The sequence below is a fragment of the Thamnophis sirtalis genome, unplaced genomic scaffold (assembly GCF_051295495.1).
Source record: "Thamnophis sirtalis isolate CommonGarterSnake01/CBP01778 unplaced genomic scaffold, rThaSir2_p1.2 scaffold_6, whole genome shotgun sequence".
NCBI lineage: Eukaryota > Metazoa > Chordata > Lepidosauria > Squamata > Natricidae > Thamnophis > Thamnophis sirtalis.
Window position 1 is genome coordinate 113,623,235 of NW_028261386.1, and position 13,816 is coordinate 113,637,050.

The window sequence follows — 13,816 nt, forward strand, 5'->3', positions numbered from 1 at the left end:
GAATCTAATATTTTCAAGAGAGACACAAGCATCTGATGGAACACCCCTGTCTCCAAAAGTTATCTGCTCCAATTCCAGCCGTGGCAGATTTAGAACTGAAAAGTCGAACTTGTGCCTGCGTTCACTAGCGCGCGTGCTTTTAGCGTGTTTCACTTTCTGAATCACTTTCCCTTATTTCAAAAGCCAGCTTTGCGAACCAACTTTCACTAGAGAAGGGAGAAAAAAAGCTTCGCGATGAGCAGTGCTCGTCCGCACAAGAACGTAAACAGCCAACTCTCTCTCTCTCTCTCTCTTGTTCCACTGCAGAGTCTGGAAAAACGCGCGGGCGGGGATAAGCACCCCCGCGGCCTTTTGGGGAAAACACACACACACGAACACACACACACCGCCGTCTCGAAGGTCCGCTCGCGGGTGCCTTAAAGAAAACGGACCCGGGAGTTGCTCCCCGGATGGATCATCCTTTCTTAAGCAATTTAAGAGCATTGCCACCGTCTTGCAGACTTTCCTCCCTGCTTTTTCTTTTCTTTTTCCTGGCACTCTATTGTGGACGGCCAAGCAGAGCTCCAAGAGGGATGGGGGCCCAACTTCAACCATTTTTTTAAAAAAAGCGGGTGCAGCCCCGAGACCATGCAGCGCCCTCCCCCGCCCCCAAAAGCGCCTCCTGTTGATGTTCTCTCTGGGGAGGGGAGCAAAGGAAGACAGTCGAGGGAATCCCCCCCCTCCCGCTTCTCCTCTACCCCTTCTTTTCATTCATCGGGGAGGAAGGATGGAACTACTTGGTCATCCCGCAAAGGACGGACGGAAGGAAACAGGTATACAGGCTTTTCTCTCCCAGAGGGAGCAACGCTCAAGGGCCGGGAGAGCTTTCCTTCCTTCTCGCTCGTCCCGCAGGAATACGAGGGAAAAAAGATAGGAGGCAGCTGCTTGGCTCTTCGCGCTTCTCCTTCGTCTCAGGAGATTCTGGGCTGGGTAGCTGGAGGCGTGGCCTTCGACTCCTCGTGGAGCGAAGGTTTGGCCAGCCCAGCTGCTGATTGGTGGCTTTTCTTCTTCTTCTTCAAAAGAAACATGTCAGAGCTTTCTTCTCCTGCTACAAACTTGCCCAGGCTCCCTCCTCCCCGGCCAACTGCGCCTGCTGGAAACAGGCACTCCAAGGCAAATTACAAGAGAACCTGAGACCGGCCGCAACCTGACGCTTCCTACTCGTTCATTGGGAGAATCGTTTAGCTCCGCCTCTCAAGATGGAGCGATTCGTTGTCCGGCGACCGTGATTCAGCTTTCTCTTAGGTTGGCGCGGGCTGCCAGTCATTTTGAAGGACGGGCTGTTCTTTCTCCATTGGTCCTGCCCCTTTTCTTGCCTCCTCCTCCTCCTCCCTCCCCCCCCCCGAGCCTATTGATATTATTGGAGTGTGGAGCGAGCGGTTCGGTCTGCAGTCGGAGACTCGCAGGCAGCAAATACGGAGAGCGGAAAAAGCGAGCCGGGAAAAGCGAGAAGGCAGCCGCGGAAGAGCTGCGTTGAAAGAGCGCTGCGCGTTAAAACACATCGCAGCCGGAGCCCTTAGATGAGCACCGAGCAGCAGCAGCAGCAGCGCTAACCAGCCGCGGGAGCAAGCAGAAGCAAATGCCAAGCGCAGTCTCTCTCTCTCTCTGAATGTATATGCATAATATCCTTAGCTTGATTTAAACACCTCCAGCTCACGCATCATGGTTTTGCAAACTAAGCTCCCTTCTTGGATTATTTTGTGTAACATCTGGCTGCTTCAGTTTGCACACACGGGGGAGGCACAGGCTGCGAAAGAAGGTAAGAGGATGCTGGCCACAAAGTTTATCGTTCCTTCCCCCCTCCCCTCTTTTTCTTTTTTTCTTTTTCCTCTCCTCCCCTCCCGCTACTGGGGCTTTTTCGGGACTGTTCTGGAGAAAGCGACTTGCATTCCGCTTCCCTTGCCACCCAGACGAAAGGAGAGCGTGTCGGGGGCACCTTTCGCCCCGTGCCGAGCGCCTCTCGCTTATGCCCTTCCGTCACGAAGTGAAACCGACGTGTGCCCCCCCTCCCTCCCCAAGGCATTGATCGGGAAGGAGAGAAAGAGAGATCGGGATCGCGCCCCGATTGTGTGTTTGCATCCGAGACTTACGCCGCATTTTCTGAACTGGGTTAGCTGCGCGAGGGGCCGCACGTGATGAGAAAGGTCTGGGAAGGCTTTGAATCTCCATATATGCCAGTTAGCGGCGTGGAGGGGTGTATGTATGGAAAGAGGAGGAAGAGCGGTGGGTAGGATCCTCGGATAGGTTCCTCTTATCAGGGTTAATTTTATAGATTGGTAGATTAGCCCTCTCACCTCTCGAAACACATCTGGCTACGAGGCGATTACCTCCCGGCTTCTTACACCGCCGAAGTCCGGGATGGGGAACGGTGGAGAGGGTAGGGGGCTGGTATGAAGCGAGAGACCTGTTCCAGGACTGCAGAGGAGTTTCGGCCCCCTAAGAACGTATCGTTTTAAGGATTAGGGAGGGTGGAAAAATAAACTGCCTTTCCTTTGATAGCCACCCGTGTCACCTGTAATAGCTAATAATAAAGGCCATCTGTTCCGTTTTGTGCTGGTGGCCTGATCGCATCTCGCAGGGCGCGGAGTTTTAGCCAAACGAGGAGCGCCCGCCGAGTAGAAATATTTGCATCACGTACGCAGACAACGCCGCGTATCTCTGTATAAATGCCGCGTTCTTATGGGCGCTGAATGGACATGACGACCTCCGCACCCTCAGTCGCTCGCTCTGTACATAATATGCGTCTGTGTATAGACCGATCCAGCAACACAATTTTATTTTTATTTTTTGCAAGATCGATCGGGGCTCCGAAAAAAACCCATATTAGTGCCAGATCTATTTTAAAAGGGACAATTGGAAGGCGCTGCTTCTCTATAGGCAAAAGTCGTGTGTTTTCTTACTTGGAGAGAATCGAAACGACGTTAAAGACCGAGGAAATGATTTGTTGGGGTGGGAGATTGAGACAGCCCCCTCTTCTCCGTTTCCGGGGACTTCTTTTTCCTCTCTCCCTTTTTGAGCTATGGGGAGCATCGAAAAAAAATCATGCTTTCAACTAATCAATTGGAAATGGGGAAGCGAGGCTCTCGGAGATGAAATAAACGTTATACGTAAAATGGAAGTCCATAGGCACGCCTATGCTGGGGAATGGGATCAAGCCCACTTGAAAACTTTATCTGAAAGATGAAATCTCTTACCTCGGGAAAGGAGAGGAGGAGACTGAGAACAAAACTCTGGAGTAGGGGGTGAGATACGTGGTGGAAAGCAAGCGGCACCTTCCCTCTGGAGTCCTTGAATGGTAAATGAAGGTGTGTGATTTAACATATATTTTGAAATCGGCTGCTAATTTAAGAATTGACACTCATTTGACCGAGCTGATCAGAGAAAAGGAATTTGTCTAGGAAGGAGTTCTGATCTCTTGAGAACTCACCTTTACCTGGGCGGGGCAGACTCGCAAAACTTTCCAACTTTCGGAGTTGTTTTCGGACTCTGAATACCTAAGAAGGATCGGTCGTCAGTTGCGCCTATCTGTTTTCTTCCTCCTTACGAAGGGAAAAAGGAAGAAGTCCATGTAAGGGATCGGAGTTCAGGTGCTTTTTTAAAAAAAAGAGGGGTTAGGAAGCCCTCTTGAGTGTGAGTGGTGAAGACGCACGGTTTTTTTCCCCCAGCTATCCTACTGGAAATCAGAGTTGAGCCAACGGAGCTCCCGCTGAATAGGGCGAAGGAGACAGGGGGAGGCAAAAAAACGAGGCTCACCGCCCCGTTGAAGTTACTCCGGCGGCGCTTTTTCCCTAAGGGATCGGTATCCTTTTCACCTGTAGGCGAAGCCCCTGGCGCGTCTCAGGTGCTGCGCCGGGAAAAGTGGAGTCAGTGGCGGTGGAGGTGTGTGCGTGTGATGCTCTTTTTAGCACCTTAGTGAGGAGAAGCGCGGGAACTGGCCGTTTCTTGCAAGAGCTCAGCTCAGAAAGAAAGAAAAAAAAGGGGGGGAGGGTGAGAAACTCCTCCGCGTTTCGCTCAGCGGGGAAAGGAAGCGCAGCAAGGGTGGAAAAATGGCTTTCGGACACTTGGAGGGGAGATGCTGCTCTTCCTTTTAATGGGAGGAGTAGCCAGGTGAGACTAGGACTCTCTCTCTCCTCCTCCTCCCCTGGGGAGGTACATCCTTCTTGTCTGCTTTCTCTTTGAGTACCTAAGGTGTCTTATGGCTGGGTTTATGGACTGGACTGGTATCCCTTCATTATGTAGGCAGACTTCATTCTTCTCTTAGAAGTTCTGTTAACTGACATTGGCACTGAGGCCTAAGTGGGGGAAATTAGTAATAATTTCAGGGTTTCTGGCCACATGCAAAGTGACACAAGCTCACTCCCCAAGGAATTCTGAAAGGCATCCCTACTGCTCTTTAAGCAAATACTCAGGTTGAGTGTGGCACTTTAGGTCTAAGGGAATCTGAGATTTCTTCCTGTCCAGACCACTAACCACCATCTGCCCCCTGCATAAGATAAAAGCATGCATGACCCAAAACAGATTATATGGCTTCCCCTCAGTTTTCACTCATTGAAACTGAACTAACAGAGGGGAGGGGAGGGGAGGGCACTATGCTTTCCTGAGAAAATTAAGCATCTGTCTAACATGTAGGGTTATTCTGTCACATTGTGCCTTCTCTGTTTGGTTTTGTCAGGGGAGGAAAAAAAAACCCTGTACCTTCCCTTTTTAGGAAATCAGCATAATAATACATTGCTTTAGAGTTCTAGTGGCATTTTGAGATCCTGCCATCTGATTTTTTTGAAGTAAATTTGGTGTTAGTGCAAGTATGTGGTACAGATTTGATGGGATCTATTCCCCCCTCCACCCTTCACATTTTCTGATAATGACTTGGTTTGAGTCAAAAGGTGTCTCTTCTGAAAAGAACAAGTTCTGCTTACAACCCTTAGCAGAAACTTTAGGGAACTTCACTGTCAAGAATAAATAAAAGCATTCCTCAGTACTTGCAAAAGGATTTCAAGATAAAGTTGCTGTTCATCTTTCTGTATCATAGAAGAGAGTTCTCCTAACTTTTTCTACACATTGATACTAAAATTATAGTTTTGCATGTTCAGGAAGATTTTAAAAGGTTTTTACTTTTCACTTTAAGTTTTGGAATTAGTTTAATTTGAGTACTGTGTATGTGTAAAATATTTTAAAAATGCAATTGCTCTTCAGTCTGTTTCAAGGGCATGGAGTGGTTAAACATGTAGAATAACGTTTCTTTAGCTGAATTTATTAGCCTGGGTTTTGATTAGCAACCCAATACACAACTCTTTTATTAATAAATTTATTTTAGAAACTATTAACACCGTAGAAGAAACCCCTTAGATATTTGGATTAATTAGTGTTGTAATTATGTAGAAATTATGCTTTTTGTATGAAGCCTAACTTCCTTCACTGAGAAAGCGTAAAATTATATCAAAGATACACATGAGATTTTCTCAGTATGTTTTCACAGTATGTAAGACTGCAACCCTTTATGCCTATTTACAAATACTATTGAAATCACTGTAACTGTTAACTTTTATATGCACATGTGATCAGGCTATGCACATAATCCTCTTTAGCTATATGATTGTTAGAATATTATAAAAGTAATGCTTAAATCCATTCTTGAATATTCCAATTATTATTATCAAGGTTTGTTTTATATAGGGTGAGGGTCAAATTACAAAAGGTATTTTAAATTTAAAACTGAGAGCATCTCTCTTACCTGTGCAAAGTATTGATATAACTTATTATAACTAATGTAATACATGCATACGTTTTATATTAACTTGTTAATTGAAATATTTTTCTTAGTATAGTAGGTGAGAAAATCTATGATTTGTATGATAACAAATCAATGAATAAATATCATATTAATATAAATGATTCACAAAATTATGATGTTGAAATAATATTTTAATTATTAATCGCACCTACCAACAGCTTGGAACATCTTACAAAACACACAAGTAATGTGTCAACAAAGTTTTACAGTTTTGTTTAGATGCATTCTTTGCTGAATAAGTGTGAAAACTGAATTCTCTTACTGATATACTAACCCTTTTATGTTTATGTTGTAAATTAGAGTAAAAGTCAAAAGAACTGTTACTTTAAATATTACATTTAATTTAGAACAGTACATAAATACATATGAAATTTGTGTCATTAAATAAAGGTTGAATAGATTTCATATTAAAAAGTTACTATTATAAAGGCATTACAGTATAAAGGAGATCTCTGCCACTTCCTTTACATTTCCTTTGGTTTATATTACCTACTAAAGTATCCTTGTGAAATCAGTCACTTTTCAGTATGTTCAACCAGCTGCTAAGATACTATTTTTTTTCCTTGAATAGAAACATGGAGGCAAAGTAATCCCCTTAGTTTACACATAATCAGCATGAGTGTACAATTCTTAAAATACTTTAATACATATATATATTTTTCTTTCAGTAATATTGCTGGATTCTAAAGCACAACAGACAGATTTGGAATGGATTTCTTCTCCTCCCAATGGGGTAAGCACACCATTTAAATCCAAATCCAAAATCAGAATAAGTAGTTTAAATGAACTTGCTCAAAATTCCTTGAAGAAAACTTATGGTGAAAAAAATTCTGTTCTGAAAAGCATTGTGATTCAGATACAAACTAATATAGATATTTTCTTAGATGTTAAATGCCTTAAACTGCGGCATATCTCAAAGAACTTTTTTAAAACTTGAGTAATATTATTTCAATTTTCATTCTTAAAAACAACTTTACTGATCATAATGTGGGACATTATTTGCATCATTCTGTGTAATTAACATATAATTATATTCTATTAATACATTATAATTAATATTTCAGGTACTTAAACATTCTTGTAAATTTTTTAAATTCAAGACCAATTATGCTGGCTTTAAGGCAGAAATTTGTATCTTTAATTCACATTTTTTTCCCCAAAGCAAGATTATCTTGCTGATTTCTGAAAATATACTTATAAATAATGGTTTCATTATTGGTTTAAATAATTAATCTTAATATGGTAAAAATATTTGTGAGACCCTTGTAGAGAAAGGCCAGAGCGTAAGTTTGAATAATATATAATTATTTCAAAGATTATTTAAGTAGCTATGATATGACTGAATAAATTAGCTTTAGAAACTGCAATCAAATAAGTACTGTATTTTCTAAATTCTCCCTGAAGCTTGATTATTTTAAATGGATTTCTACTATCTACCATTTAGAGTAGTTCATATTAATACTAAAAGTTTATACAACCAAGCCTTTAATCTGGCACTTATAAAGAAATCTGGAACCAAAAGAAAGTGAATTTTGAGTGGGGATGTAAAAGTGTGACAAATCCTGTAAATAAAAAGAATGAAAACTTGAAAGTCTGTTAACTAATAAGAAAGATCATAAAATCAATCCAGGCACTGGCTGGAAACAAGTCTAATGGTTTTTGGAATGTATGAAATGTTAGCTGAATGCTTAAGATGAGAATTAACTTAAGCAGTAGCACTGCACACTGAAGGAAGTCTTTTAAGAAAAGGATTAAAACAATTTTAGAATAAATTGCGATAGTCCAGCTTTGAAACAATAAAGGCATGTGTATGGTTCAGAGAGAGGGAGATAAAAAAGTTGAACAGTAATCCAAATATAAGTCAGGGATGGGCAGTGCCTGAGAGTTAAAAATTGTAATATACTGTATTGTATACGTAAAAATGTAATATACTTTTGGGTGACCGAAAGTATGCAATGATAGTAAAATCACTGGTTTTTTGGGGGGGGAGGCTTTTGTTGAAATTTAATACAAGTTTATTGATTTTTTTTAAAAAAAAACTATTTTAAAATATAAAAGTTATTATAATACTTTCCCTATAGTTTGGTAACATTTATTCATTGAGGTTGACAAGATAGCATGCCGTTGATTCCCAGCAACTCTAATAATTTGCTTGTGGGAGTTGCAGAAGATCCAGAAGGCTTCCCTTGATTCAGGGCATATGCTATACAGGCAACAGTTACTGATTGTTTAGATTACACTTACAAATATGTTCTATTAAAAATCAATGATCTGATTAATGGTTTATTTTAATATGCTTTCCATAGATAATACAGCTCAGTAAAGAGTCTCTATACCTTTAGTGTGTAAACACTATGTATTGTGCTTAGGCAGGCTTTCCTTTAATAGTTGCATTCCTTGATTTATTAATAGTTAAATGACAAGTAAGAATGAGCATAGCTTTAATGCCTATCATAGTTTATTAATTATTAAGAAATTAGGATTAATGTCTAAAACACTTAGCTCCTTGTCTGTCCTGGTACTGATGTTGCTTTTGTTTTCTTTTTTGGCATCAGTTACAATTGTATTTGATTAATAATGATTAATTAGTAGTGGTTAAAGTTAGGTTTATGAAGGTATTTCATGTAACAGTGAATAGAGAACCTGGAAAATAGCCATTACTGTCAATTCTTATGTCAATGTTGTGATGGCAGTAATGACATTAAGTAAGCTTTCCTTATTGCTTGAATTACAGGTACAGAGTCCTAAATAATCAAATGAACTTGCAAGACATGTAAGGGTTTAGGACACAATGTAAAATTTACCAAACATTTTTTTATTATTATGCTGCATAATTTTTAGTGGTATATCAGATAACAACAATTGAACTTAATATCAGCAAAACATTTGCAAATATAATTAAATTGAACTCTAGAATCATATAGCTATTTTGAAAACTTAACCATATTAGTGGTTAAATGTTTGCCATTTTTTGTAATACAACTTGAGTTTGTTTATATTAGAATGGCATATATTGAAGATTTGAGATATAAAATTGATTCTAATGTCAGTTAAAATAGTTATATTTTATTTGAAAATAGATTATTTCAGTTTAAAAAGTTTAGTCATGTTACATATAATTCATCCGAAATGTTATGATCGTGCAATGGATCATCCAAGATGGCATTTTATAATTTCAAGCTGTTTCAGGAAAAATAGTTATAAAAGGGAATTATAGGAACATTTTTGTCATGTGAATTTGCTAAAAAAAAATGCCAAGGTTCAATTAGCTATTTCTTCTTCACATTTTGGACAAATTACTTTTACTAAAGTTGAGAGTCGTTTTACTTATGAACTACTAATCTTATTACTGTTTATTTCTTCCTTCAGGAAAAAAAATAGCTGGACTATATTCAGTTATGTTCCTGTAATGACAGAACATTCTGTCATTCTGGTGGGCATCAGGTGGGGCGGGAGTGAGAGAGTGCAAAAGATAGTTTTGTTTCATCAACTCCATTTATGTAAAGTTATACATGAGTCTATTTAAATGGAAATAATATGGACCAGGAAGCTGAATGTGTCAATTGTATGACACATGAATCCCCATGAATCAATAATTTAGATATTGGCTAATAAATAAAATGGATAAATAAAGAATAAAACAATTGAATTAAAAATGGCTGTCCTTGTGATTAAGAGTTTATGTGAAAATTTACTGTTTAGTTTTTTTCCCCTAAGAGGAAAAACAAAATTACATTAAAAAAAAAGAAACGATAACTGTTTGATTTCACATGAATGTAAAATTTATGACATTATAGTTAGAATATCATATTTCTTGCACATAAGATAATAGTTTAAAGGTACATTATTTTAATATGTCCCAAATTGATGCAATAGAAAACTTTCGTTGATAGAATTTTATGTATGTAGATACACATGTTGGCAAAAGCCTGCAATAAAATTTACCATGCCATATGATCAACTTGAATCTTATTGTTTTTGGAGCTGGCCAGTAGAGTTCCAGGTGATTTTTCTCTCTACCAAATGGGTTTAAATTTTAGTCCTTACAAAATACAGTCGAGACGCTATTAGAACAATTGTTAAAATAGGTATGAATACTCAACTAAGTTTTTAAACAACACTTCTTAAGAAACATAAGAAATAAATTTTCTTATGTTACACCACTGATTTTGGACCTGGGCATATGCAACAATAATAGATTACCTCAATATTATAATGCAATCCATTGTTTAGAGAATTGCTAATGCAATGTTTAGGAAGTTCTTCCACATTAACCATACTGCTGTCTATGGAGTATGCTAATTTCATGTTTTTAACATTTTACTTTATTTTGCAGTCTTTTTGTAGGGTGGATAGATACTGTGGTCACCATATTGGTTGTTCACACTAGAATTAACATTTGAAATTAGGGATGCTTAATACTTGCCACTGTTACATCTGCTCTCTGCCTATAAATTTATTCTATTAGGCATTGGATCATATCATTCCCTTCCATTTTTAAATAGTTTCTCATTCCATGCTAAAAAAAAATGTAAGCTGTTAAAACATATGCTCTGGTTACTCGTATTCAGAAAAAAAAACCGATGGTAGATAATCTTGTACTATATTTATTGTCTAATTTTTCTCTGTTAGAAAAGTTTATCTCAGTATGGATAACTATCCCTTTATGTTCCAGTGGGAAGAAATTAGTGGACTGGATGAAAACTACACACCTATACGAACATACCAGGTATGCCAAGTCATGGAACCCAACCAAAATAATTGGCTGCGGACTAACTGGATCACGAAAGGCAATGCACAAAGGATTTTTGTAGAACTAAAATTCACTCTGAGGGATTGTAATAGCCTTCCTGGAGTCCTGGGGACATGTAAAGAAACGTTCAACTTGCATTATTATGAAACAGACTATGACACTGGAAGGAGTATCAGAGAAAGCCAGTATGTAAAAATAGACACTATTGCGGCTGATGAGAGCTTCACCCAAGGTGACCTTGGGGAGAGGAAAATGAAACTCAATACAGAAGTGAGAGAGATTGGACCTCTGTCCAAGAAAGGATTCTACCTTGCATTTCAGGATGTAGGGGCTTGCATTGCTCTGGTCTCTGTCAAAGTGTACTATAAGAAGTGCTGGTCCATTATTGAGAACTTAGCGATTTTTCCAGACACAGTAACTGGGTCAGAGTTCTCCTCCTTAGTTGAGGTCCGAGGAACCTGTGTCAGTAATGCGGAAGAAGAAGCCGAAAACTCTCCCAGAATGCATTGTAGTGCAGAAGGAGAATGGTTAGTGCCAATTGGGAAGTGTATCTGCAAAGCTGGCTTCCAGCAAAAAGGAGACACGTGCGAACGTAAGTTAAAAAACATATTTAATAATTACTTTTTTTTACTGTTTTTAACAAATGCCTCTTTAATGGAAATGTTGCCTTACTTAATTCGTAGAAGCCAGAAATTAGAGTGTCTGACACTAAAGAAACAAATTCCGTTCGGGAATGGAAATCAATAATTGGATGTTGCATTAGAAAAGCCATTAAAGTAACTGTCAAACTAAACACTAGTTTACCTTTCCTAATGCTATTACATACAAGCAGTCACATAACATTTTATAAGGGATAGGCTAAAAAAAGCTATTTAGTACTTAATGATTCTTTAAAATAACACTTGAGAAAAATGTGTCTTGCAGAGAGGGTATCATTAATAATCCAAGGATTACTTGCAGTATATTCAGTAGCTAATTTGGGAAACTGCAGCAACTTTTAAAAATATAATGTGAAAAGCAGCTCAGAATGTAGTATTGATAGGAAAGCTAAGGATATGTGGAGTGTTTTTTTTTTTAAAGGAAAAGGTCTACAATAAATAGTTGCTTTAAAAACTCATATCTGAAATCTTGGAATAGAACTCAGGGCTGAAAATAGGGGAACAGTAGAATAGAATAGAAAACAGGCAGCATACCTGTTTTTCCCCTTTTATTTTTTGTAGTCCTTGACATGCTGTAAAACTTTAGATGATTTCCAGAGCAGATTTTGAATTAAGACTTAGGAATTGTAAAATATATAAAGACATATTTTCTTTTCGCCTGCAAAAACGCTTCTATCAGTGGAACCAACTTATTGGATCCTTCTCTTTATCTGGAAGAAGGAGATAGAATTTGATCTGAAAGATCATTTTCAGAAATTAGACATTTCCCAAGTTGTGTATAGATACTATTTGTCAAGGACCGACAAATTGTTGACTTTGTGCGGGCAACAGACACAGATATACCTTTTTAGAATAAATGTTCTGCTTTATTAGATAGATTGGTCAAGAAATACCAAACTAAATTGAATGTATAAAAATGGATTTGATTAGTGTTTCCATGTATGAGTTTCTCTTTTTGTAAAGAGAAATTTAATTTACATTAAAACATCAATTTGATAACAGCTTCTGAAAGTCACAGACAGCTGGGGTCTTGGCTTTTGAACTTCTGACAAAGGGTTATGGTTATCAGTGATGACAAATAGATGTTTCATTAGCTATTTATCATTTGGTCTGACTGGTGATGGAGGAGACAAGTAGGGCATTTTCAGTGAAGATATCGGTCATGAAACATATATTTTCTCTGGCATGTAGATAGTCCTCTTTTAGTGACTACAGTTAGGATCAGCAACTTTCTAAGTGAAATTGTAACACTGCTTATGATCTTATTTCAGATTTTCTTTGTTATATAGACCATCAAATGTCATAAAATGCAAGGATTGATAATAAATTTTACTTTTTCATCACCACTGTAAATGGTGGCAAAACAAAGCAGTTGCTAAATGAGGACTTCCAGGACTGCTTCTGGCTTTCTTTTCAAGCCCAAACAAATTCATTAACATTGGATAACAGCTAAATATTAAAAAGGATATTTCAAATATAGAAAAGTTACCTGTGCAAATTAGTTGAATGGCTGCATCTTGATTCTGCTTAAAACACTCGTATAATGCTGTGTGTTTATCTGATTTCATGATGAGACTTAGGTTTTCCCACCCAATCTTTAATCTTTTTTTAAAAACTGATTTTGCAGTGATCAAAATAATGTATAATGACACTTTAAACCTTATTGTTTAGAAAAACTTGTTAGAATTAAAAGTCAAAACAGAAGATTGATGGAGATACATCTGTTATGATTAGAATTCAAGTAAATTGTTTATTAAATAGGGTTCTTAATTTTAGACTTCAGTGATGTTAACTGAAGCATTAAATGATAACTTGCAGTTGAATGTCTCTCTTGTGTTCATTTTGTAAGAATACTTCACATGCCGGCTTACTGCCAGAGAAACTGCTAAAAGAATATATTCTCTTGGAAGTGTTCCAGAATCGAGGGAAAGAGGGAGTTCTATCATTTCTGTTCAAAACCTGTTCTTGGAAAAAGTTTCAAAATGAAGTTTTATTTTACATTTATTGTGAGAAATGCGTGATTAGTAACTACCGATGTTAAAAAATGTAAGCTGACTAAAGTTTGAGGCACATATCTTTCATTAATTTCTTGGCTCTGATACTTAGGACTTTCTCAGTGATAGCATTAATGTTTAAACAGGTGGTGACAAATGGATGCTGTATAATGATAGCATTCATGGTGAAACTGGTAGTTCAAGACAATCATGGGATCAAATTTGTTATCAACCTAATCCTACTATTAATTCAGTGGAATATTTTGTTTTTGTCAGACTTCGTAAAACAACCCAAAATCAAATTATTCTGCTATTTTTTTAGCCTTTAATTGATTTGTAAGCTTTGCGTTTCATGTATAATATTTTCACTCTTGTATAAAATATTTATGGATCATGTAAAAATGAATGTTTGCACTATAGTTCAGACTTTGACATTTTAATTTCCATATGCATTTCCCCTTATCTACATATATTTCAAAGCAGGTTTTTAAATTTGCAAAATTAATGATCTATTCCAAGAAAAAAAACCACACACCCCAAAAGCCTCATTTAACCTTCTTCTCCTTCCAAAAAGAGTAAT

The 13,816-nt window shown here is 37.9% G+C and overlaps 1 protein-coding gene across 7 annotated transcripts in view; it reads left to right on the forward strand.

The window, feature by feature from the left end:
* Positions 1–1,421: 1,421 nt before the first annotated feature.
* The window catches only part of EPHA7 (EPH receptor A7), a 161,863-nt gene continuing 149,468 nt past the window's right edge, over positions 1,422–13,816 (forward strand). For 6 of the 7 annotated variants that reach the window (XM_087718731.1, XM_087718733.1, XM_087718732.1 and 3 more), the window contains exons 1-3: positions 1,422–1,798; positions 6,499–6,563; positions 10,506–11,175. In XM_087718731.1, the coding sequence (XP_087574857.1) occupies positions 1,702–1,798; positions 6,499–6,563; positions 10,506–11,175 (832 nt within the window). In that variant the 5' untranslated portion in view covers positions 1,422–1,701. Of the gene's footprint in view, positions 1,799–2,032; positions 2,184–6,498; positions 6,564–10,505; positions 11,176–13,816 lie in introns of those variants that run through there. The other variant, XM_087718738.1, reaches the window with a different exon arrangement.